Below are 26,428 nucleotides of genomic sequence, written 5' to 3'. Positions count from 1 at the left end.
ACTCACAAGTTTAGTGTCTAATTTGGGCAAGGGGTTTATTTTATTTGCCCTAAAACTGTCTTTTTTAAGCTTCAGAGAGCCTATATTCCAGGAATTACCGGCCTCTGCATGTCTCTCCCAGGTGCATTATATAACCATGTGGAGAGAAGGCTGGAATAACCCTGTCTAGAGGCGGCCTCCCCAGGGCTGTGGCCCTGCTTCCCTGCTCCCCACCTGATCTAGAGCTCCGTGAGGGACAGCCTGACTTCACAGCTGTACCTAGAATAGGACATGGCATTTGTTGAGTGAAAGAGTGGTTTCTCTGCTCTATCTTAAACATCTAGTCCATTGCCCAAGTCGCTTTTTAAATTATTGACATAAAATCCCATACCATAAAATTAATCATTTTAAGAGTCCACTTGAAAGTGAACAATTCAGTGGCATTTAGTAGCTTCACAGTGCTGTGCACCTGTCACCTCTGTCTAAGTCCAAGACACTTTCATCATCCATAAAGGAGAGCCGGCACCTGTTAAGCGGTCACTCCACATCCCTCCCTCCCCCTGGCACCTGGCGACCGCCTATCTGCTTTTTGTTTCTGGATTTGCCTCTTCTGGACATTTCATGTGAATGGAATCATACAATTTGTGGCCTTTTGTATCTGTTTTTTTTCACTCAGTATAATGTTTTCGAGGTTCGTCCATGAGGTAGCAGGTATTAGTTCCTCGTTTGGGGGGGTTAGTGCAGTACTGTTCCAGAGTATGGATATAGCACGTTTTGTTTATCTGTTCATCAGGTGATAGACATTTGAGTTGTTTCTGTCTTTTGGCTCTTGTGAATAGCACTGCTAGGAACATTCACATAGCAGCGTTTGTTTTCTTTTGATCCAGGTTGTGCTTATTTCCCAGTTATCTCTCAGATCTGTCTACTGCTCTCCTGTCAGTCAGGCCACCCTTATCACTTACTGCACTCCTTACCTGGTCTGGCCTTTCTCCATCCTAACTCTACACTGCAACCCTATAGCCTTTTCAAAATGCAGATCTGTTGTTCATGCCCTTCATTGATTTTAGAATTGCTCAGAGGGTAAGAAACAAACTCCTTTCAGGCCCACAGGGCTGCATGACCAGGTCTCTAACCATTCCTTTAAGCTCATCGCACCATTCAGCCCCTCGCCATCTGAGCTGCAGCCACACTGACCTTCTGTCCGACAAACTCTCCGGGCTCCGCCCCATCACAGGCCCTTTGCACATGCTACCCCTGTTGCCTGGAATGCTCCCCTCTCCTCTTTGCCTAATTAACACCTTCTTATCCTGGAGTTCTCAGTGCAAGCCTTACCTCTTCAGAGAAGCCTTCCCTGACTAAGTCAGACTCACCCCCACCGCCACTGCCACCATCATGGTTGCCCACGGGCTCCCAACCGCTCCTTTGCAGCACAAGTTCAGTTGCATGTTTGGTTGATTATTTGATTCATAACTGCTGCTACAGAGACAGAAGGCAGCTGTCCTCAGATCATGGGCTCTGGAGCCAGACTGCCTGGGTTCAAATGCTGGCTCTGTCCTTACTGCCTGTGTGATCTTAGGCAAGTTAATTAACCTCTCTGTGCCTCTATTTTCACATCCACCAAGTGAGGATCTTAATAACGTAACACCTACCTTAGAAGGCTGTTGTGAGAATGAAATAAACTCATGCGTGTTAAGTACCTGGCACTAAAATGACCTCAATGAAAGTATAATTACTGTAACTTTTAAAAAACATAAACAACTGTGCCTGCATTGGCACCCCTACACCCCTCATCCCCAGACTGTAAGCTCAGGGGGGCAGGGAACCATGTCTCTTTTGCTGGCGTTAGAGCTCCAGAGCCTAGCCCAGGATACCGACATGGTTAGTGCTTGTTACATTTTTATTGAATGATTGGGTGAATCCATTCTCGTGCTCGCCAGAGAAGAATATTAACACTACCGTGTTCCATCTCTCCGTCCATATCTGAGTTTTAAGGGGCTCTGCCTTCCAGCATGCAGTGTGGTGGCACTCGGCTGCAACCCCTACTCCTGCCCACATCCCCAGCTGCTGCGTTTGGGGAACTGTGCTGCCACGTGTGGAGAGTCGAAGACGGGGATCCTGTGTCCTTGGCCCTATGCTGAGGGGGGGGGGGCCCAATCTCTATGACAACCACAGGAACACGGAGGAGGCTTGCCGTGCACCAGGCCGTGTGCACCCCGCCTTACAAATATCCAACTCATGAGGCGGGAATGATTGCTATCCCCTGTTACAGCCGAGGTGAGGGAAGGCCTGAACAGGGGAGCCATTTGGCCAAAGTCAAAACTCTTGGTAAGTGGCAGAGCCAAAGTTTGGATCCTGGGAGCTTTTCTCCCGAGTCTGCGCTCTTCACCTCCCCGTTAACTAATGAACATGACCCGCTTAAGCTCTGAGAACGTGGAAAGGACTCCTCCACTGAAGGAGTGGAGGCTCCTGTCCCGAGTCTGGACAGCTTTGTTTAAGGCTCCAGAGCAAACAGTGGACATTCCCACTGAGTTCCGGCTTGTGATCCCCCCCGGCCCTTCGCACCTGACGGTCCTAGCAGATACAGGTTGACATCAGGACAGATTCTCTAAAGAGACTTTAAAAACAAACCTAGAGGGGAAAAAATAAAAGTGAGAATTGTTTATCTGCAGATGAAAGAAACTAAACTATTTACGAAGACTCCCACCTCTTATGTCAGTCGGAGATGTAAAAAAAAAGAGTGTTGACTTCCTTTTTGATGGGACATTTCGGGCGCTTAATGTCTGTGGTCGTTTGCTCTTTAGGCCCCTGTGCTGCCACGAAACAAAAACATTACGACTTTAACTTAGGATCTTTTTTAAACATGTGGATGAAACCATTGTGAGCACATAGGGTAGAGTGGTGAGGTTTTATTGTTACCATAGTAGGTGATTTTAGGATGTTTATATTGAAATGAAATGAGCCCCCAAACAGCAGAAATTCCTCCCAGCCAACGAAACATCCACCACCAGGGGGATAGCACATTGTGTCCATATGATAGCATGTTCGATGGTGCATGAAGTGAGTTTGGAAGAGTTCGTAATAATGTGGCACAGTTATAACAAAACTGTGTGTCTTTATGAATAAACAGATATACATATATTAATAAAATGCATAGGAAACATCCCAGAAGGGAATCTACCGAAAATGTTAGCAGTGGTTGTCTTTGCACAATGATATTCTACTTAAATTTTTCTTTGTTTCTTTACTTTACAAATTGTCCTATAATGAGCTTGTGTTTACCGATACCAGAACATAAACCTCAATTTAAAGAGAAGGAGAGGGGACTTCCCTGGTGGTGCAGTGGTTAAGAATCTGACTGCCAATGCAAGGGACACAGGTTTGAGCCCTGGTCCGGGAAGATCCCACATGCCGTGGAGCAACTAAGCCCGTGCGCTCTGGAGCCCACGAGCCACAACTCCTGAGCCCGCGTTCCTAGAGCCTGTGCTCCACAACAAAGAGTAGCCACCACAATGAGAAGCCCGCGCACCGCAACAAAGAGTAGCCACACCTCGCTGCAACTAGAGAAAGCCTGCGCACAGCAACAAAGACCCAGCGTAGCCAAAAATAAATAAATTTATTTTTTAAAAAAATAATTTAAAAAATAATAAAGAGAAGGAGAGGAGCTTCCCTGGTGGTCCAGTGGTTAAGACTCCACCCTCCCAATACCGGGGGCCTGGGTTTGATCCCTGGTCAGGGAACTAAATCCTGCATGCATGCTGCAATTAAGAGTCTGCATGCGGCCGCATGCTGCAACTAAAGATCCCACATGATGCAACTAAGACACAGCACAGCCGAAAGAAAGAAAGAAAGAAAGGGAAGGGGGAAAAAACGCCAAAATTACTAGCACAGTCTAAACTCCCATCTCAGATTAAGAGTCTTAGCATCCGAAGAGAAGAACCTTTGGAAATGTCCCTGAAGGGCAGAAACAAGGGATGATGAGGATGGTGACAAGGACGGTGGCAGCATAGGAGTGTGGAATCTCCACAGGAGGGTCCCAGGCCCCCCGCATCCCTCTCCCTTCCCGTCCTAGCCTGCCTTCCATCTCCATGAATCTTCAACTCCCTCTTACTCTCCATTTTATAATTGCCCTTGCAAAAAGAATCTAATTGCCTTTGCAAAGTCCCCTCCACCCCCCGTGCTTATTTTTAACCATCTCGTTCAGGAAACATGTGCTGAGTAACTCCTGGGAGCACGGAAGAGAAGCTACCAGGACCAGCAGCTGCTCCGCTGACGGGGGGCATGTGGGTGTTACTTCCCTTGACTCTGAAAAAGCAGCTGATGATTAGCTGGTTGTGGAGGCTGAGGGAATGTCTCCTTGGTTGCTTTGTATCTTCCTCAGCATGATAAGAATGTTTAAACAAGGATGAACAGTCCTGCGGGATCCTCTCGGGTCCCTATGGAGGAGTGTGCTCATTTGCAGCCGACCTAGCTGGGGCTCGCGGGCAGAGTGATGAAAGGGCGGTAAGCCCATTGCTTCTCCGGACGGATGGAGAAGCAGGGGTCTGAGCTTTTAGGGCAAGGGCTCCCCTATAAAGCTCTAAACGCTTGGCTGTGTGTCCCACCGGTCCCTGGCCCCTACCAGGAGGAAGCCTGTAGTCTGATGTGTTGACCTTCCCTGGAGAGCAGCATCTTCAGGACCCAGGCAGCCTGGTGCATCGGTGAGGAAACTGACATTAGCAGGGCGGTGGTGGTGCAGCTTTTAGCTCCAGAGGACCCACACACACATTGTCACGCAGGGCAGTTGGTTTAATTTGTGTTTTCTGAGCCTTCTCTCCTGAGTTAAGTGCATTGGACCAGTAGAGTTGGCTACCCCAGGTTTAACCCTCCCCGGCCCACTTTCCGGCAGTGGGTGACCTTGTCGTGTTCCCTTTCTGAGCCCTGCTTTCCTCACGTGTCACATGAGAGAATTATTAACTGCCTCACAGGATTGTCATTAGGATCAAATGTGATAATACGTGAAAATTGCCCACTTAATAAATGCTGGTTCCCTTCCCTCGCCCTTCCTCCTGCCTCTGGCTCTCTCATTTTCACAGGGTTCAGAAGCTAACTTGGCTGGCGATTATTGGCCACCTATGTTTTCTTACTATTGCTGGTTTTACCCAAACTTAACCTATTAGAATTGCTACCTATTAAAAGTAAGCTCTTATTTTAGGCACTTTAGCAAGGAGTCTTCAGATGGGGCTTAGGGCATGTTAAGGAAAGCTGATGCTGGTTTTTGGAAGAGTGGAATCCATTCTCCGCGTTGGGGAGAAAGCCTTTGGAAAGTTAACCCAATGCCCTGTGTGTGGCGCAGTCAGCTTCTTTATGGAGTTCATGTGGCGATTATCACAGAGAAAGAGGGAGAAAGGAGTGTTAATGTTTCTGAGAATCCTGTATTTTCTCTCCCAGTTTTATACTTCTCTCCCCCCACCCTCCTGCCTTTCCCTCTCTCCTCTACCCTCTCCTCCTAGTGTTCTGGAATCATACTGTGTTGGAACTTGGAAGTGCCCTTGGTGCGGGGGTGGGGGGGAGTCATCTCCTCCCATCCCTTCACTTTACAGATGGGGAGATAGAGACCCAAAGAGGTCAAATGCCAGGGGTGCCTGGGGTCCTGAGCTCCTCCAAGCTCCCCTTCTTCCAGCCCCTGAAAGTAGCCCTCTGAGGACACTTCCAAAGCTACAAGGAAACAAGCCCAGTCCTTTCTCTCAATATTAGAAAATGATAGTTGTTCAGTGAGCCCCCAAGGGGCAGAGGAATGGCTTCCCTCTCTCCCTCCGTGGACTCCAGGGCCTCTGGGAAAGGCTTTTAGAAGCAGTGCTGCAGCAATGTTGTGTGAGGGGCTAAAAGCGGCCCTGGAGCCCCAATCACATGGCTCTCTGTCCCACCTTGCACCTGTCTCCCCTTTGGGATACGTTCCTGTGTTTGCGTTTGAGCAAAGGTGACTACACCTCATCCTGGCTCTGTGGGAACAATCTCTTTCTCTTCCATACAGATTGGGGGAGAAAGGCGAGCGAAAGACTCTTCACTTTTGCCCTGTGTCCACGGTACATTTTGTGTGCGTGCCCTGCTCTGGGGAGAGGTGGACCAGGGCCTTTAAGACGCCTAAGAACCATTAAGGCACTTAGCGCTTAGTAGGAAAGAGCAAAGTAACTTGAGTGTATTGCTGCCCTGTAGGTAATATGGCCTTACAAAATATCAACATCTTAAAGTCTAAATATGCCCGGAAAACTTTGTAATAAGCTTGTTTGTTACAGTTCAAAGGCCAAACATGATTAATACTGCTCCAGGCGTAATTGGGCTTTTGCACTGCTCAGTGTTCTTCTGAGAGTGTGTTGACGTTTTTAGTGCCCCTACCCATTCCTTGGTTTCACTCTCCACGTGATCACTGCCAGGTACCCAGAGATGTGCTGGCTTCTAATGTTGGCTGTAACATAGGTGTGGTTGACCATCCTGGCAAAGATAAGCCCTTGCTTACTATTAACATTTCACAAAATGTTGTCTGTGTTATTTGCTCTGTTGAGTCTTTTGACCTTGCCTGACTTAATACAGGGCTGCTTTCTTTCATGATGGCAGTTTATCTTTTTAAGGCACCTGTGCCTCTCCATCCACCACAATACACTGTTTCCGAGAGCTGAGTGCACAGAGGGAATTGGTGGTTGACAAGCGGAAAACTCACCTCCAGACTCAAAGAGAAGTCACCTCCAGAATCAGGAAAGCAAGCGAAATAGCCAACTCAGGGAAGCAACTTCATCCGGAAATTTGACCCAGAGGATTCCAAGTGAAAACATACCCTCCCTACCCCCCAACTCCCCCCACCGTCCAGGAAGCGGGATAAGGGTAGCCATTTGGAGTTTGCTTTGGAAACGCCTGCCCGTACTCTGACGTTCTGTCTCCAGCTGACTGTGCAGTCAGCACTAAGCAGGATGTCTTTATAACCAGCACACAGAGCCTCAGGTTTCCTTTCACCTTAACTGGATGCGGAAGATGAAGGGACCACTGAGCTTGGCGGTGCCTGGACAGGCCACTGAATGAGGTTGGAAGACCTTTCCTATTGTTATTTTCCAATCAGGACCAGATGAACTAAGGAGTATTCATTTCAGGAAGGCGGAAGGGTAGAAGGGAAGAAACAAAGTCCAAAGGTCCACAAGCAAAAATCAGTTGTGTCAAGCCTTGGAACCTTTTGTCACTGCAGAGATGAACAGAGTCCAGTGATCCAGGCAGACCCGACGTGCATCACATTCTAAGTGTAGCCAAAGGAATCTTGGCTTTTAGGACCTGACATTCCTGAATGCCGGTGCCTTGGACAACTTGGAGATTGGAGTTTAAATGCCTGTCTCGAGGCACCTTATTGCCAAGGTGAAGGGTGGGGTAGACGCGGCCTTGACGATCAGGTTCTGCCATCTGACGCGCAGGTTGTGGGACAGGAGTTAAAGGATGGTGACATCACCCCTACTTGATCTGAAGCTCGAGAAACAAGTCCAGCCCATGGGGGTTCTTGTAACTTATCCTGGGAGAGAGAAGCCATAAGGTGGGATTCCCCCAGAGACACGCCTTTGATTTACTCATTCAGTACATATCTGTTGCACGCTTTTTGCTGTACGGTGACCAGGCTCCCTCTATGTGTTATCCTACAGGGTGATCTGCAAAGGGCCTCGGTCAGATGCTTCCACTGGGCAGGGTGGGAGAGCTGAAATGGTATTTATTTGCTTTGAACAACCAAAGCTGTCTTTCCGGACCACAGGTGTTAAAAATGCGAAGGCCGAGTTCTAAAGCAACAGTTGTCTAAGCTTCTGAAACTTTGCTTTAAAATTGCTTGGGGGGGCTTCCCTGGTGGCACAGTGGTTGAGAGTCCACCTGCCGATGCAGGGGACACGGGTTCGTGCTCCGGTCCGGGAAGATCCCACATGCCGCGGAGCGGCTGGGCCCGTGAGCCATGGCCGCTGAGCCTGCGCGTCCGGAGCCTGTGCTCCGCAACGGGAGAGGCCACAACAGTGAGAGGCCCGCGTACCGCAAAAAAAAAAAAAAAAAAAAAAAAAAATTGCTTGGGGGAACTTGTCAGAAGTGCATACCTTGGCTCTAACCTCAGAGATACTGATTCAGTAAGGTGGGCAAATCTTTGGTTGAAAATAAGAGGCGGAGTAATTCTGACGGAGGCAGACAATGGGGCTTTAGAAACATGGCTGGCAGGTAGGAGGACTCCTGTTGGGGCTGCGTAGATCAGTTACCTGGGAGGCTTTTTTCCAGTCACACTCACCTTCCCCCTCCATTTCCACCCTTTCTGCCCTGGTGAGCCACTTTTCCTTATGAGTATCATTTCTCCCTTCTGGTATGGGGGCGAAGCAGAAAAGTTGAGAACCAGCCGTTCTTAACAAAAACAAAACCAAAAATCAGCTTAAGGCCGGGTTCAGGTTGAGGGCTCTCAGAGGATGCTTTTGTTTTCCTTTGAAATTTTTGGGAGATGGGATCTAAGGATGGGTAAAGGCCGGTTGGCCACACCCCTTGCAGCCTGCCCGCCTCCGCCTGTTCACCTGTTCTGGCCAGGAGGTGGCAGGTCAGGAGACAGACCTCAGTTCACACACACACACACACTCCCAACCTCTGTCATCTGTGCAGTCTTGAACGTAAACTCACTTACGTTCGGGCGTAATCTTTCTGGGTTGCACCTCACTCCCGAATAACCGGTGGGATGTGGACTGTCGGGGGGATAATAGGGGTGGTGTGTACAGAAGAGGAGGCGCTCCGGGGCAGGATATGCAGAGCTTGCCGAGCTTGTGAATCACCGTGGGATCCCGTGAAAGTGCAGATTCCGATGCGCTAGGTGTGAGATGGGCCTGAGAGCTTGCATTTCTAACAGACTCCCAGGTGATGTTCATGCCACTGGTCCACGGACCACTCTCTGAGTAGCAAGAATTTAAAGGTGCCCCCCTCCTTAGGCCTGCTGCAAGCTGTTAGCGCAGACAGTCAGCTAAGTTAACGAGCTGGCAGTACTTTTTTCAGTCCTAGAGATAGAAGAAAATACCTACCCCTTACCTCATGCTGATTATGAAGATTGGAGCATAGAATGCTTTCAGCCGTAAACACTGTTCTCCCTGGTCCCTTATATTATTTCTCATCCCTAATAACATAAGAAATACTGAAGAAGAGGGTAGAGGGAGGAATCATCTATTCTGTGGGCCAAGAGACTTCAGAGGTACAAAGTACGCGGCCCTTAGGGTTCAGGAATCATGGTTCCTTGTCTCCCAGAGTTTACCTGTGACAGAAAGGCTTTCAAATATAAAACAAAGAAAGAGGAGAATGTCTTTCCTTCATTTAATAACACCAACTTTAAACCTGAGTCAGAGTCACCTGGAGGGGCTGTTAAAATGCAGATTGCCAGGCCCCACCCAGAGACTCTAATCCAGTAGCATTTTAGGTTCCCAGGGGATACTGATGATCACACTTGGGCTAACTGGCACATCTTTGAGAGCGGCGTGCATGGAAAGTAGTGCCAGCCTGTGCCACCTCCTCACAGTTCTGACCCCTCCCTTCAAAGTGGCATTGCCAGCAGCGGGAATGTTTAAGCTGGGCTGGCGTTTGGGGCGTGAATGGGAGATTCACCTGTCTTCAGGTGTCTGAGCGTCCTGTGAGGGTCAGGAGAGATGAGCTTTCTGGCTGCCTGCAGATCACTCTTCCCAGCACAGCCTGACCCCAGAAGCCCGGGCTCTCCAGTGTAGCTGGTTGGCTAATCACCTCGGGGGCTTTTTAAAACTAGAGCTTCCCAGGGTGCATCCTCAGAGATTCGGGCGAGCAGCCAGGTTCGGGACCCCCTGCGTGGAGAGCAGTGAGGCACCAGATGGGCAGTGGAGAGCTGCTCTCCTTTCTAATGATTCTTGGATTCGGCTCTAATGAGCACTCAGCCCATAAATGATCCCCTGGCAGGAAATTGGACCCTCTGGAAGTACATTTCCTGCTGGATCCCTAAAATTAGAGTCGATAAATTCCACCAGCATTTTCCCAAGTGCTTCATTTCCTACCCGAGGATGGCTACCAGCCAGGACCATCTGGCCATGGGGATTCATCCGAGGCAAAAGCCCCCCATCGGGAATAACACCGTCCGTGGCAGTGTTGAAAGAGGAATGGATAAAAGTCACTGATGACCAAATCCCAGAGAGAACACTTCCCAGGCAAACTCAAAGTCAGGTTAAAATTGAGGCAATTATGTAAATAATTGGCTTCAAGAAGAAATTCCTCCTTTTGTTTATCATACATGGATTTGAGGACTGTGGTCTTCCTTGGAGTTTCCTGGTTCACCAGCAGAGCGTCACTGGGCGCCATGCTCTGTGTCAGGTGGGTTTTATAAAGGTGACTTGGGGACAGTCCCTGCCCTTATGGTGTCCACCGCTGGGGTGAGGTAGACACGTAAACACATAACTGTAAAAGCAGCATGACTCCTAGAACAGTAACCGTCTAGAGAAGCCCTCCCAGCAGGCTCCATCCTTGCCTGGTCTCATTTTCTCCATAGCGCTTGTCACTATGGCAATGACTGGCTGAGTACTTGCTTATGCCTCGTCTTCCCTCTTGCAGCGTGAGCAATGGGAGAGCAGAGAGCAGACCCTTAGACCCTGGCATCTCTCAGCCATTGGATGTGAGCCTCCCAGGAGGGGCACGAGTGCAGCTGTCTGCAGCTGAGGCATTCCCAGAGGGGGCTGCCAGCTGATGGCTGTGTGCCCACAGCACCACCTAAATCTGGGGCGGATGCTTAGGGAGGATGTGGCAGCTGCAGTGGTTCTCAGCCCTTCACAGGCATCAGAATCACCTGGAGTGCTTGTTAAAACACAGGTCGCCGGGCCTCACCCTAGAGTTTCCGATACAGTAGGTCTAGGATGGGGCCAGAGAATTTCTAACAAGTTCCCACGTAATGCTGTTGTTCCTGGGCCCCAGACAACACTTTGAGAACCACAGGGGTGGTGCGTCCACATAGCCATCACAGGTTACCCGGTGGACGGATGGTAGGTGATCGAATGACAGAGAGGCAGGGAGACCTCTACAAGCTACACCAGTGACCCAGGTGAGAGAAAATGGGTTCTGAAAACAGGCCACAGCAGTGGTGCTGGAGAACAGAAAGAGGACACTTCAGACACACGTGACGCAGGGTGGGGCCTGGTGAGCACTGGCATGTGGGAGGAGAGGGAAGAGGCAGAGCAGCTGGAAGGATGCAAATGCCGGAAACTGAGATGGGCATGTGGGGGGTGGGGAACGGCATGTTCCTTTGGGACCTGCTGGGTGTGTGCTTCTATGGAAACGTTCAGATGGGAATGTTAAAAAGGAAGTTGAAATACAATTCAAAACTCAAGAGAGGAATCTGAGCTGCAGGTACAGATTTGGGGGCCTTTGGGATAGAGGTATAAGCTGAAGCTGTGGGGCTGAGTGAGATTCGTCCAGGGCAGCTGCGAGATAGCAGAGATGCCTCCAGAAGGGAGCCAAGAGATTGGCTTGTAGGGTGGGCAGAGAAAGAGATGAGTGGGGTGGTCCAAGGTCCTGAAGCAAAGGGACAGGAGGGTGTCACCGGGAAGGGGCAGTACCAGCTGTCAGAGAATCTCAAATGAGATGAGTCCAAATCTGACAAATTCTGGGGCCGCCTCAAAAGAACCAGCCCTAAGAGATGGGGTTGTGTTTGAGTCATGAGTTAGAGGAACCGGTCCACATACTCTGAAGCCTGTGGTTTTTCAACCCCTCATTTTACTTTGCCTGTGCAATTGTATTTTGCCTTGATGATAAAGTCGCCTTACGGTACTCTACTGGTGGAACACACATAAACAGCTCACCCTACAAACACACATGGGGCGTAGTTACCATCCACGGCAGGAGGGCTTTCTTCTCAGAGGAAAACCAAGGTGAACGATATAGTGGTGCACGGTGAAGGTGGTGGGGGGGGGGGGTCAGTTGGTGTTTTTTTAATTGAAGTATAATTGACTTACAATATTGTATTAGTCTCAGATATACAACATAGTGATTTGACATGTTTGTACCTTATGAAACGACCATTACATTAAGTCTAGTTACCATTTGCCACCATACAAAGTTATTTCACTATTGACTACGTTCTGGGGGTCAGTTTTTGCACCTCTAATATAAGCGGTGGGAAGACAAGACACCATGTATTCATCTTTTTCCTCTTCATTTGATACCCATCTAGACCCTTCTGGGACCTTAACCACTGGTTTTACAGGGACTAAAAGGATTCTGACAACTTGTTTTGAACTATTTGTGGTAAAATGCTACAAAGAGAATCGATTGCTGTGAGCTAAGAGTCCCCCAGTGATAATTATGTATTTCACGGGTAGACAGTTTGCTTTTTAATTTGTGGCACTTGTTTTGCCATCCGGGTCTTCGCAAACCCTGGTTTCTGAGAACACAGGGCTGAAGTCTGACAAGTGTCTGAATCGGGCGGATGAGTCAGGATCACACATTTTCTGGCTCCTCGGGCCGCCTGCAGCGGGAACGGCTTTAGGCGGGAACACATACTGACTTGTGCTCTGTCTTTACAGTTCTGTACGGAGCTAAACCAGCCAATCCTGCCCAACATCCGCAAGTGGAAGGGGCCCCGAGGATGCTGGAAGGCCGTTGTTTCGGAGAAGCCCACGACTCAGCTCCAGAAGGTACGCCCTCATCTGCAGAACTGGGCTTTCCTTTCCATTTTCTTTTCCCCTGATCACAGACATTTAAAATCATTTTCCTTTGCCAACATCGTTGATGTAATTTTGTATTTCTGCCCATTTTTTAGCTCTGGGCCATTTGTTTCAAAATGCCCTGGTTCTCCTTTCCTGTTTGGATCAGGAATGCACTGCCGCCCATTCGGAAATGGGAGTTTGGGTGTTGGGAGGAAAGGAGAAATCCTGTCTGGAGCCAAGGCTTGAGCAAATGGGGCATTTCTGTCCTTTGTGCTCCTAATCCCTCCTCCACAGTTCTAGCTTCTGCCAAGTTTGTGGAGAGCCCATTGTTCATTGACTGAAAACTTCAGATTCACTTAATTCATACGTGAAGTGTTTGCTTTCAGTGGTAGGAATTGTGCGTATGGAAATGCTCTGTGGAAGATTTCAGCAGATTGTAATTTTGAATTTTCTTTCGTTAGTGTTGCCCGTAGGGTTTGGGTAAATCTCTGTAATGTATACATTTTCATTCCTACCTATGATATTCAAGAGCAGTTTTTACTCACTGGAAATATTCAATATCAGTGGAGTTTTAGATTTTTTAAAAAAGGCTCCTGATACTTAATTATGAGTGGAGTATATCATTACATAATTTTCCCATAAATGCAGATGTTATAGTTTTTATCTCTAGGATACCTAATATGCTTACAAACACACATAAATTGTACTCATCTGAGTGACAGTTGAGATTTGGGGCTTTTAACTTATAACTGTTCACTGGATTAAAACTATCCAGTCACTTCTTGACAATAAGCTCTCTTTTTAGCTACTACTTTAAAGTGTGATGTAAATCTTACTTCTCTGGGTTTTGGGGTGTAAGTGGTTCCTGCAGGTAACAGGCAGTGTACATTCACAAGGAGGCTGGAAATACAGCCAAATTGGAAGGTATCTGGCCTTTACCACTCCAGCTCATAGCTGTCCCTTCTCAGTCCATGTAGAAATAGTTCTAATACCACCTTGCTTTTTTTTTTTTTTTTTTTTGGGGTACGCGGGCCTTTCACTGTTGTGGCCTCTCCCGTTGCGGAGCACAGGCTCCGGACGCGCAGGCTCAGCGACCATGGCTCACGGGCCCAGCCGCTCCGCGGCATGTGGGACCTTCCCGAACCGGGGCACAAACCCATGTCCGCTGCATCGGCAGGCGGACTCTCAACCATCGCGCCACCAGGGAAGCCCGCTTTTTTAAAAATAGCACTTTACACAAATATGTAAGTTCACAGGGCTCTTACAGTCCATTTAACACTCTTTTTTCATCTGTTCAGCAAATCGTTAAAAAGGTTACTATGTGCCAGGCACTATGTTATATGCCAGATATTCACGGTGAGAAAAATAGACCCAGTGACCCAGCCCTGCCCAGGGGCTTGGCTGAGCCTGATGGAGCCTGTCGGAGGGACAGGCCAGGTAACCCTACTCCAGGTCAGGTGTCAAGGCCATTGGAGAACAGCGTGTGGCTGCCACTCAGATCTCTCAGCCTCAATTCCTTCATCTGTAAAATGGGAGCAGCAGCCCCTCCCTCAACTCACAGGGTGGCTCTAGGATTTTACTAGATAATGTGCACTGAATGCTTGATTAACAGACATAAGCCAGCGCCTGGCAGGGCACACATTAGGCGGCAGGCAGGTGTACTGGGAGCTGGTACCCGTCGCAGGCTGCAGCTGGTCCAGTTTAGCCAGTTGTTGCCGAGGGTATAAGGAACCAGCAGTGGAAAGCGTAGCCTGCACAGCCTTGTGAGGCCAGAAAGGCCCAGTCTTGCTGGGAACACAGGTGAACAGGCATGAAAGGCAGCACTGAGCAGGGAGGTGCCCACTCGGAGGGCCCAGAGGGCAGTGGGCAGCGGAGCCACACTGAAGGATTTTAAGCAGAAGGGGACCTGAGCAGTACTTTAGGGAGGTTACTCTGGCACCACTGCTTGGGAAACAGTAAATGGGGGGACAGCCCCCTGAAGCCGACTGGGCAAATACATTTCCCTCACTTTACCCCTGAGGAAACAGGTTTAGAAAAACAGAGTGGCTCCCCGAGGTCCCAGGGCTAAGTGATTCGAGGGGAAGAGACCCAGGTCTTCTCACTCTTAAACTAGCACTCGTTCACTGGGGTGGGCAGGTCAGTCATTTAAAAATAGAAACATGCACAGCACACAGGACACTGTTCCTTCCTTCCCCCTCTACAGCACACGTGTGGCTGGGACCTGAGCTGAACTTGGGGACTCAGCAGAGGCCACTCAGGATGTGCAGTCAGTTCTCCTTTCGCAAGAGCATCGCCGGCCCCTCGGATGACACTGCTGATCCCACCCGGGCAGCAGAGCCTCCAGCAGCTGGGATCGGGGCAGGGGGATCTTTTTTCTTTCCACAAGCCACCTGGTGACAGCAGCACAAAGCAGACAGGTTCAGAGCGGCCCCTCTGATGGCCAGAGGTGCAGGGGTTTATTTAGCCCCAAGCCCTTGACCCTGACGACACCACCCCCATCCATCCGCCCCACTCACCGACCTTCTCAGTGCCTTGCACCGGGGCTTCACACCCCTGTGTGCAGCCCCGCAAGCCTGAGGAGGGTCTTTGACCAGTTCTAAACCACTGGGACTGGTAGCCCTGACGTCTCTTCATCCAGCAAATATTTATTGAGCTTCTGCTAGGTGCCAGTTGTTAGCAGCAGCAACTAATCAGTAAGCAAAACCACCCCTTGGAGTCTTATATTTGACCCTCAGCATTGCCATTTACCAGCTGTGAGGTTTCGGGGGAGTTACTTAACCTCTCTGAGCAGCTGAGTCTTCATCTGACAGATGGGCGTGTGAGTGGCTACCTTATGGGAGGCGATGATTAAAAAGGTAACCCCAGGGGGCTTCCCTGGTGGCGCAGTGGTTGAGAGTCCGGCTGGGCCCGTGAGCCATGGCCTCTGAGCCTGCGCGTCCGGAGCCTGTGCTCCGCAATGGGAGAGGCCACAACAGTGAGAGGCCCGTGTACCGCAAAAAAAAAAAAAAAAAGAAACAAAAAAGATAACTCCATGCCTAGTCTGGGCTGCCCCCAATCCCCCCAAAAGTAGAGCCCCGGCATCCCGGCTGTATGTGCAACTCTCTGAAATCGCCAGTCTGGGAAATTTGGTGGGGGAACAGGGAGGAACATGCCATGGCTTTTGGTTGTGCTTTTGTCTCAGAAACAGGCCTTGGGCAGGTAACCCCAGGACCCGGTGTAGAGCCTGCTGCTTCCCCCCTCGTCTCCTCCTGGCCTCACCTGCCGCTTTCCCAGCTCGGGGCTGAGCCCCGCCACCAGACAGACCCCTCTGCACACTAACGCCTTGTCTTCTCCCGCAGGGCGCTGGGTTTGCAGGATTCCTGTGGGACACCGCGGCTGGGGTGGAACTGAGAGATGCCACCTGGCAGGAGAGCTCGCCTGGCAATGGGCACGGGAAGCCCACAGGCCCCAGCCCGTACCTCGTGAGGTTCAAGGTACCGCTTACCCGTGTTGCCGTGAAGGGCCACTCCTTCTAAAAAGGAAAAAAGTCCCCCTTTGAACTGGGAGCCAGAGAAGCTCATCTTTTTGCTTTGGTTTTCTTCTCTCTCAGGGCTGGGTCAGCATGCACTCGTGGGGTTCCCTTGGCTGGGAACTCATCCAGAGCAGGAATGAAAGGGATTTGGGGGGACTATAGCTCTGGTAACTTTGACATCTGGGCAGGAAGGAGATCAGGTGGTTGCCTTTCAAACCTGATGAACAGCAGAATCACCTGGAGAGATTTTCTTAAAATCAGGGTTTCCTGGACCCTGCCCCAGACACACAGAATGTCCGGTTTTCAAAAGCACCTGCAGTGCTTCTTCCGTTCTCCCTGCGCTGATTAAGGATGCTGGGCCTTTGGGAATTGCCGGATTAGAGGGCAGCAGAACTGCTCTGAGGACCCCCCTTCCCTTACCAGGGAGAGGGGGGACCCTCGAGAGTTCATTTGGGTTTGGAAGGAGCTCAGAAGAAGCTTCTGGGTGGTGGGGTGAGGGCAGCCCTGTAACTGGCACCTCCAGGTGAGCCCTGTCTCACCAGAGCCGGGAGCAGCAAGCAGACTGAGCTGCCTCTTCGGTTGCCCTGGACGCCTCTGGGAAGTATTAAGGCACAGCAAACAGTCAGAAGCTGGGCAGCAGGAAGGAGGAGAAGGCAGCAGCCTAAACAGATCACCAAGTCAGCAGCTGGCCTTAACCCCGTGAAGTGACAGGGTCAGGCAGGAGTGGTCCCCAGCAAGCCGCCTGCAGGGTGTCTGGGTTCTCTATGCTCCAGAGCAGTTCTGGAGCCTGAGAGTTGCCACAGACCTCAGCACGGTCTCTCCCTGGTGGCACGGGGCTGGGGCAGCCCATATGCTGGGGGCTGTGGTGACTCTGGTTGAGGTCTAGCCCAGGCTCCTCCCACCTCGCACCGGTGGTTGCAGAGATGCTGGCGTTCCGTGTGCACGCACACGCCCGGGGGTGTCTGTGTCCCTGTCTTCCCTGGGTCCCTTTTCTATGTAGAGTGACTGTCCTGGCTTTGGCCAAGCAAGGCAACAGGCAGAACCAGCCAGTGTCTCTAGGGGGCAGGCTGTTTTTAACGGCCAATGAGAAATGCTTTGAGGTCACGAATTACTGGCCCAGATCCTCTAAATGAAGCGATCCCCTAGACAGGCACGTAGCCTCCTCTACTTTGTGTCTCATCCTAGGCCAGGCAAGTTGTAGGGACAGAGATGTGGCTTCTCTCTCCAGGCAGGTTTTCCCTGCCCACGGCCTTATGGTGGTTCCCCCGGGGTCAGAGCCACAGCTGCAGTGGGAGCTCTCCCAGCTGGGCACTGGCCCTGGCAAACTGGGGTCACATCTGTAAGACGAAACTGGTAGCCTCCACTTCCCGGGGGCTCCCTCTGCACCTCCAATTCCTGGTAGGGTTTGGTGTTTGTTGCCATGACAAACAGGGCGGGGTTGCCAAACTCAGAGCAGCTGAGCAGTGCTGCGGTGCTTGGGAGACCGACCCCGACTTTGCGCTTCCTCACCTGCCCTGGGAACACAGGATGGGCATAGCCTGTGTGCCGCCAGGGTTCGGGCAGCTTTCGTTCTTCACATGTTTGAAATCAGGTGAAAGTAAGCCTCAGGGCGCAGTGGTCTCTGGAGGAAAGAGAACACGTTGGGGAGGGGGACGGGGCGAAGGCGGTAGGGCCCGGCAGTGGGTCCTGGCAGGGGGTGGCGGGCTGGCCTTGTGGGGAAGAGCCCCAGGTCTTTGTTAACGAAGCTGCTAACCAGCTACTAGAGCTGCCTCTTCCTCTCTCATAGCTGCTCAGAAGGAAAAAGCTACAAAAATTTGACATTTCTAGATGTGCCCAATTTTCCAGGCCCTAGGGAGGAGTAGGGGGTGAAATGTAAGGGGTACACCGATAGGACAAGACAGGTCTCGGTCCTGCAGGGGCCTCAGAAGACTCTTCTGGTGGCCGCCTTGCCTTCTCTCCAGCGGGTGCTGGCCTTGTGTGCGTTTCCCATTGTCGGTGTTGTGCAGGAAGCTATTCATGGGGCGGAGGTAATGGGTACAGGCAGGAAGAACATCTCCGCCTGTCCCTGATGCTTTGTTTCCTGTTGCCCAGGTGGGAAGTCATGACTTGACCCTGGTGAACCTTCACCTGGCAGCCCTGACCGTCCCAGGGGGTGAGAACCCAAGCAAGAGTCACAGTGGCAGCCACTGCTGGGCTAGCTTCGTGCAGACCTTGCAGGAAACCCTGAAAGGTAGGAAACTGTCTTTCTCTGCGGCTGGGTCAGCAGCCCCGACTTCTGCAGGGCAGGCGGGGGTCACCTCTTCGGAGCATCTCTCCCCTCCCTTAGGCTGGCCGTCCTGTAGGTGGCGATGCATGCTGAGTAATGCATGGGAAACCACCACACCGCCTGAATCCTGGGGAGCCCGGCTGCCCCGGGCATGCTGACAGCTTTGTCTGGGTCTAGCGTGCGGGTTCCACGGTGTTGGTTTTGTGGCTCTCCAGCCTCTCTTTGATGGAAAGGATTAGGGGGGAAAAATCTAAGTGATGGTACCCTCCCCTGTGACACCCATCGTGGGCTCCGCTGCCCCGGGTGTGCCCCCGTGGTGGTCCTTCCTGCAGATCTGCACCTGCTCTTCTTGTGAAAGACAGTTGGTGACAAGGGGAGTGGGAAAGTCCTGACGAGCCGTAAGTTGAATTTTTCTCCCTGGTGGGATGCCGACCTTGTTAAAGGAGCCCTGAAGCCGACAGAAAAGCTGGATTTTAATCTTAGCTCTTTCAGCTGTAGGACAGCTGTAGGACATCTGACAAGTCACCACCCTTCAAGCCCCATCTGGTGGGGGCTGACAGTGCTAACCTCACAGGGCGCCCAGGGGCGTGGTAACCGTCTGAGGGAGGACCCAGCACATAGCAGGGGCTCAGCGGACATGAGTTGACTCACAGAAATGCCAGAGGGATTAAGAAAACATTGAAAAGAACAGAACTTCAGAAGAAAGGTGGGGCACTCTGCTTTCCAGGCTCCTGCCCCAGTAACACAGAAGGTTTTCTGTGCGTGGTTTCCCAGAAGGAAAAGTTGACACGGCTGTAAAGACTGGGGTGTGCTCTGTTGGGCTTGGCTTTTCAGAGCACTGAGTTTCTCCAGGTGAGGGTTCACAGCTGGAGGCCTGCAGTTCTCTCCCATATTCTAGAGTCTTGACCAATATTCCCTCAGTCGCTAAGCCTTGTTTTCCCTTGTTGAACTGGCACCCCCCAAAAGGTGATTTTCGAAGATTTGGCTACAAAAATAACTCAGTCAAACTACACATTTACACTTTGAAAAGATTTTTATCATGGTAAAATATACGTAACATGAAATTTACCATCTTCACCGTTTTTAAGTGGATGAGTCAGTGGTATTAAGTACCTTGACATTGTTTTATAACCATCACCACCATCCATCTGTAGAACTTTTTTTATCTTCCCGAACTGAAACTCTGTACCCATTAAACACGAACTCCCCATTCTCCCTTTCCTCCCAGACCCTGACAGCCACCTTTCTACCTTCTGTTTTCTATGAGCCTGACCGCTCTAGGTATCTCATGTCAGTGGAATCTTACAATATTTGTCCTTTTACGGCTGGTTTATTTCACTGACATTATGTCTTCATGGCTTGTAGTATATGTCAGAATTCTTTTTAGGGCCAAAGACTATTCCATTTGTCGGTCAGTGGACACTTGGGCTCTTTCCATCTTTTGGCCGTTGTAAATAATGCTGTTATGAACGCTGATAACACTGATGGGCAGCTTACATCTCGAACCAGGATGTGCTGTGACCAGCGTTCTCCTTAAATTATGAGCCTTTGGGCTAAAAAAAAGTCGGAAAGATGTTTCAGTTGAGATACTTCATCCAAGGAGCAGCTATGTGAGAAATTGTTCACCTACAGCTACTTTCTAACCTACTAAAAAGGATGACTTGATAGCTTTTAAATCTGTGGACGTTTCTATTCTTGATCTCAAGCTTTTCCTCTACAGCTACTTTCTAACCTATTAAAAAGGATGACTTGATAGCTTTTAAATCTGTGGACATTTCTATTGTTCTTGATCTCAAGCTTTTCCTTTTCTTTACATGGAAGCAGAAAGGAAAGATGCCAGTTCCTAACTTCTCTGATAACCTTAGGCCCTCACTGTTTTTTCTGATATCCGGGCAGGGATCAGGTTTTGTCAGAAAACCCAGGCAGGGTATTGTTGCAAGTTGCCAGGGGACTGTTGACCCACAGCCTGGCTAGGCCTTGACATGCCCATGTAAGGACAGTGACTTATGTCCCCGTGTCCCCCTGCTTGTAGCTAACATCCAGTTTGCTGTGAACACGGCAGAGCCGAGGATTCAGGAAGTGCTGCAGTCTGCCCAAGGGGCAACAAGGGTAAATCGATGAGCAGAGGTGGCTCAGCTAAAACAGAGACTAAGCCTTTATTCCACAGGCTTCTTTCTATCAGAGTAAGCAGAGCCGATTTGATTAGCAAACTCTGGGCCTTTCTGCCTTTGTCTGGAACGTGCACTCCGGTTGGAGTCAGCAGGGACGGGGGGTAGAGTGCCCATCCTCGGATGGAAGTTTCTTCTTTCAGACCCCACGGGGCCTGTTCTGTGAACTCAGCAAGAGTGAAACAGGGCAAAGTCATGCTTGACATCTGGGTAAGACCTTCTTCCGCTGGGGACCGGCTCCTGCTATTGTCGCTGGCATCTTGTAAATCTAGGGTCTCTGAGGAAGTCAGCCCCAGGCATTCTCCCTTCACTCCTGGAAACTAAGAGAATGACTCAAGAGCCCACCCTGGCGCACAGCTCCCTGGGAGAGATCAGGTACCTGCACACCTGTGGATTCTTAGAGGCAAGGGCTGTCTCGATGTCATTGCCAAACCACTTTAACCAAAAGAAGGTGAGTTGTAAGAAACTGGACCTGCCGGTTCAAAAAGAGCCATTATTTTCATTCCTGAAGTTACACAGAGATGGGTTTATTGACCCAGGACACCAGCATCTATCCTGGTTTCAGAATTGTCTTTTTTTGGCCCGAATTTTTCAGGTCTGCATCCCAATGAAAACCTCTCTCATTATATGGGGAACCTTCTGCCTCAGCCTTTCCTAACTTCAGTTTTCCTTGATAGTCAATAAAGGTAGCATCTTTCTCTTCGTTCCTTTTCAAAAACACACTGCACCTTAATTCTGCGGTTTTCCTCGTGCTTCGTTCACCATTTCTCTCCTGCGTGTTGACCGCTCGTCCGCCAGGCAGCAGGCTCTGTTCCAGATGTGTGGGGCTTTTCCATCCTAGCTCTTTGTAAAGAGCCCTGGATTTGAGGGCTAGCTCGGTGACTTTGGGCAAGCCCTTCCACCTCGCAGAGCCTCAGCTTCTTACCTGCAAGAGGGCCCGGCACACGGTGAGGGCTCAGTGGAGGGTCCTTAACACTAGCCACATATGAGTCGTTACTTGTATTATTCTCAAGTTGGCTTTCCTGTTGGAAGTTGGCACCGATTTCTCAAGACAGCTTGGTTGGGCTCGCCCTGCTTTGGGTGCCAAGGTTGTTACGATCTAGCTTGAGGGGTACAGTTACCTCTCTGTTGGTCACACAACGGTAGCAGGAAGGCCTTGCTCCCGTCCTCTGCTGTCCGTCACGTCCCCTGGAGGAGGGCGTCATGTGCGGTGCGCGAGTGCCCTCTGCTGGTGGCTTCTGTTGTTTCACTTTAGATTTCTTTAGCCATTATTATTGCAACATAATTCGTGTCCAGGAAGATTTTGCTGAGTGTCTCGGATGCATTTGGCCCTAGTTTATTAATTGCTTTGCTTAAAGCTTTCCTTACAAGGTGCAACAGAAACGCCACTCCCTATGACAGCGTGGCTCCCCGGAAGGGAATCTCGAGACAGGAAGTGACAGTGAGGCAGTGGATGGGAATCCCAGGGAGCCTAGCTGGGGCCCACTGTCCTTTCTGAGTGTCTCCTCACTTTGGAAAATACTTCATAAATATCCCACTTATTCTAGTAAATCAAACTATGAGAGAAATGTTGAAAATACTGAAAGATAAAAGCTTTCCACTTTGGCCCTGTATTAGTGTGCTAGGGCTGCCCTAACAAAATACCACAGGCTGGGTGGCATAAACAACAGACATTTATTTTCTCACAGTTCTGGAGGCTGGAAAGTCCATGATCAAGGTGCTGGCAGGGTTGGTTTCTCCTGAGGCTTCTCCTTGGCTTGTAGATGGCTGTCCTCTCCCTGTGTCTTCACCTGGTCTTCCCTCTGTGCTCAATAAATGTTTGTTGAGCTTTTGTTAAATATCTGGGGAAGACCCTCAGGGCTTTCTGTGCTATAAGATTTGGAACCCATGATCCGGAACAGAGGTGATCTCTCTTATCACATTGCCCCCCATTTCCAAATGTGTCACTAACCTACTCCTAAAGTTTGGGGGGGGGGGGTTGTTGGACAAGGAATTTGGAAAAATTGGGAGAATAAGAACCACGCCACAGTCCTAACCCTGGAGAGTCAATTCAGAGAGTCATGATCCTACTTAAATGAGTTGTGGTCCGTGTTGTGTTGACTTCCCACCACCTCTTACATTCCTGAATTTCTTTCTTCCACTTCCAGGCGAAAAAGAGGTGATAGTTTTAGGAGATTTCGGCCAGGGGCCAGACAGCAGCGACTATGATATCTTGAGGAAAGAAAAATTCCACCACCTGGTCCCCGCACACACCTTTACCAACATCAGCACCAAGAATCCTCAAGGCTCGAAGACTCTGGACAACATCTGGATCAGTAAAAGCTTAAAGAAGGTTTTCACAGGTAAAGCCCAAGTGCTGTTCGGAAACAGAGTGAGGATCGCCTGTCTGAGCTGACAGTTCTGGATTATCTGGTTTCAGCAAGAGCCAGGAGTGACCTTCCCTCCTCTGTGGGCCTTTATCAGGTTATTGCTTAGGTGGCTGTATAATTATCATTCAAACAGAGCCACTTTTAAGAGTGAAGGGGGTGTGAAAAATAATAAAAGGCATTCACTGATTGGCAGCAGGGCCAAAGCAAGTGTGTCTTGGGCAAACCTCGTTCTGGACTGGCGGCATCCCCCAATTCCAAGATGAGCTGATACCATACCTTAGGCTAATTTTAAGGACACTTAGCCCCTTCAGCAAACACTCCTCAAGCCCTGTCACGTTCAGGCGCTGTGTTGTGGCCTGAGGAGCAGCAGTTGGAGGTGAGCTGACATGTCACCTGGCATCACGATAGGATGGAAAAGTTCTTTAGACAGGACTCCACCAGGACCAGGGTGTGGTGGGTAATCTCAGCACTGAAAAGCACTACCCCCCCCAAACCAGTCACTCGCTGAACAGACTTGGGGTCATGAAACAGTCATAAACAGAAATATGGAAGCAGCAGGTCTTTTGGTGAAGGACAAGAACGGTTGTTCTCGGTTCTACCTGGAAGCTTTGCTAAGCATCAGTGGATGCAGACTATACTTCAGTGAGACGTTAAAAAAGTTCTTAGGTACCAACGCTGAGGTCCCACTGTGAGACCCCAACGTGCTGCCAAGACTTAGATCCTCAGGACTAGAATTTCCTGTTGGACTGTGTCATGGGAGAATCCAAAGGACGAAGAAAGCGGGTCTCAGAGGGAGTGACCGCCATCAAACTAGGCAAGGTGCAATTTGCAGAAACGCACTGCCGGCCAGACCAAGGCCATTGGCAGGCTGCCATGGGGCCCGGTGGGAGGGCAGTGCTGTCACCAAGGGAACTGGAGCGCCCGAGAGCGCAGGGGCCGGGAGGAAGGTAGAGATCGTCTCATCTATCCCCTGCTCTTAAGTTGTAGAAACCGAGGTGCAGGGAGGAGTTGCCACCATCATGGAACTGTCACCTGGGCAGGCACAGCTCACACCAGAGCCCAGGTCTGGATGCACTTAATTATCCGCGACGGTTCTCATGAGGGCCGTGCCAGTGCTTGTAATTGCTCTGTCCTTGCTTTTGTGACTATTTCATTGTTTCTTTTTTTTTTTTTTTTTTTGCGGTACGCGGGCCTCTCACTGCCGTGGCCTCTCCCGTTGCGGAGCACAGGCTCCGGACGCGCAGGCTCAGCGGCCACGGCTCACAGGCCCAGCCGCTCTGCGGCATGTGGGATCTTCCCGGACCGGGGCACGAACCCATGTCCCCCGCATCAGCAGGCGGACTCTCAACCACTGCACCACCAGGGAAGCCCTCATTGTTTCTTAAACGTGCCTCCTGCTTCATATATTTCTAAATCTTGACTTTAAAGATACCTTTACTTTCTCATAAACTTCTGTAACTTTCTCTTCTTTGCTCTTTTTGTAGAACTTCCTCCCCACGCCCCCGCCCCCCTGCCCCAGTGTCTTTGCTTTGTGAAATAGGACCTTCACTTCGCTTTAGACATCTTTGCAGGGCATGTGTCCCTGTGTCAAACACTTAGCCTTGCTGGTCAGATTAGAAATGGTGCATAGTGAGGCGGGGGCCACCACACGTAGGTCGACGGGTGTGTGACTGGGCAGGAGGCCTGGACCCGGGGTAGTTTCAGGGCCTACACGGTAAACCCTCACTTGTCTATGGCACATCCAATGGGCTGAAACAGCTCGTTTGCACAGACAAGCCGGCTGACTTGAGGGGTCTTGTCAGGTTTGCAGACATACAGCACTGGCCTCCAACCGCCAGCCTGTGACCTCCACCCTGTCCCCCATCCTGATTTCTGGGTCTGTCTTCCCTCTGCCTCCAGGCCACTGGGCTGTACTGAGAGAAGGCCTCACGAACCCTTGGATTCCAGATAACTGGTCCTGGGGCGGAGTGGCTTCTGAACACTGCCCCGTGCTCGGCGAGTTTTACACGGAGAAGGACTGGAACAGGAAGGAAGGCCCTCGGAATGGCAACGGGGTCACCCTGGAGCGAAGTGAAGCCAACATTAAGCACGAGCGATGATCACAGCAAATCAGTTTTCCACCCCCTGACCCCGGAGGCGACGAGTTTGCCCTTCCCGGTGAAGATGCAGATCCCGAACTGCCTGCCCTTTCGTCTTCGTTCTGACAGTGCCAGGGCCCGGGCCTTGATCCGCCTGCCTTCCTTGCAGATGCTTTTGGACTCTCATGGGGGAGGGAGCACGTCGGGCTCTCAAGGTGCTGGATGGTCAAATCAGAAGCCCATGGAGAACTGGAAAGCCCCTGACCTGCGGATGCTGCCAACATCAGCCACTGCCCTGGGCTGGCCACCCCGCTGCCTGGACCTCAGCTCGAAGGGAACAGCAGTGGAGGCTGCAGACAGAGACGGAGACCTGTCCGGGCGACGCCGGGAGCTCCCGTTTCTGACCACCAGTCTGCGATGTGCTGGCTGCAAATTCCATGAAGCTTTTAACTTGAGCACTCTCCTCAAATGTTTTGAGTGATGATTTTTAGTTTTGTTTTGAAAAAATAAACAGAGATGAACCTGCCTGGCCTCAGTGAGGGCCTGGGGGTGGGTCCCCTGCTGTGTGTGTTTTGTGCCCCCTTCTGACGCCTCTGGGGGGGCTGTGGCCTGCAGGGCCCTGAACATGATGAACCCCGGGAGCTCCTTTTACATCCCCGCCTTGAGATCACGCAGACGCACCCGTCACACCCTCACTGACCCCCCGAGACCTCTGTAAAATCTTTAGATCGTCTCCTCCCTCCCATCCCGTGCTTCATCCTCTGAGCCCTTTGCTGGACCGTCTGTTACTTTGAAGGACCATTTGTGCCTCCAGACACTGTGGATTCCCTTGTGCTGGACAAGCATTCCATCAGAACGATCTCCTTTCCTCCTTCCCCACCCATTCCAGTTCCCCAGCCTAGTCATTCTCTACCCAGAGCCTTCCTCTGCTGATCCCGAGGAATAGCTGTTGATTCTGGATCCGCAGGAAGCTAAGCCCCGGAGTGTCAAGGGAAGGAGGGTCCTTCTTTGTGAGGGGTGTTGGGGGGGCGCTGGAAGCGTGGGTTAACTGCCACCAGGCACCCTTTTCCTTTCCCAGGTTGGGTTCTCGCTTAGGTCCCCGTGAGACCAGGATTGTAATGCCGATTTCACAGCTGAAGAAACTGAGGCTTAGCTTCACCTCCTGAAGGTCACACAAGCAGTAAGTAAATAGACAGGATTCACACTCAGTCCAAAGCCCATGCACACGTCAACCCCGTGGTGCCGACACTGACGTGTGAGAGTGTTAACCCAGTGAACGTGTGGACCACCGTCACCACCAGTGGGAACCCAGTGGCTTGTTGGGCCCAGGGCCGGATGGGCAGTCAAAGGGGCCCGTTGTCCATCAAAGGCCACCTTGGGGGCTACCTG

The 26,428-nt window shown here is 50.8% G+C and overlaps 1 protein-coding gene across 1 annotated transcript in view; it reads left to right on the top strand.

Annotated features, from left to right (window-relative positions):
• The window catches only part of EEPD1 (endonuclease/exonuclease/phosphatase family domain containing 1), a 116,954-nt gene extending 91,390 nt beyond the window's left edge, over positions 1–25,564 (top strand). The window contains exons 4-8 of the mRNA XM_032643690.1: positions 12,525–12,635; positions 15,986–16,120; positions 18,250–18,388; positions 22,740–22,934; positions 24,861–25,564. Coding sequence (XP_032499581.1) covers positions 12,525–12,635; positions 15,986–16,120; positions 18,250–18,388; positions 22,740–22,934; positions 24,861–25,060 — 780 coding nt within the window. The 3' untranslated portion in view covers positions 25,061–25,564. The remainder of the gene's footprint in view (positions 1–12,524; positions 12,636–15,985; positions 16,121–18,249; positions 18,389–22,739; positions 22,935–24,860) is intronic.
• The last annotated feature ends 864 nt before the right edge of the window (positions 25,565–26,428 follow it).

The sequence above is a fragment of the Phocoena sinus genome, chromosome 9, assembly GCF_008692025.1.
Source record: "Phocoena sinus isolate mPhoSin1 chromosome 9, mPhoSin1.pri, whole genome shotgun sequence".
NCBI lineage: Eukaryota > Metazoa > Chordata > Mammalia > Artiodactyla > Phocoenidae > Phocoena > Phocoena sinus.
The sequence above is the reverse complement of the archived record's forward strand: the minus strand, read 5'-3'. Positions and strand labels throughout refer to the sequence as shown.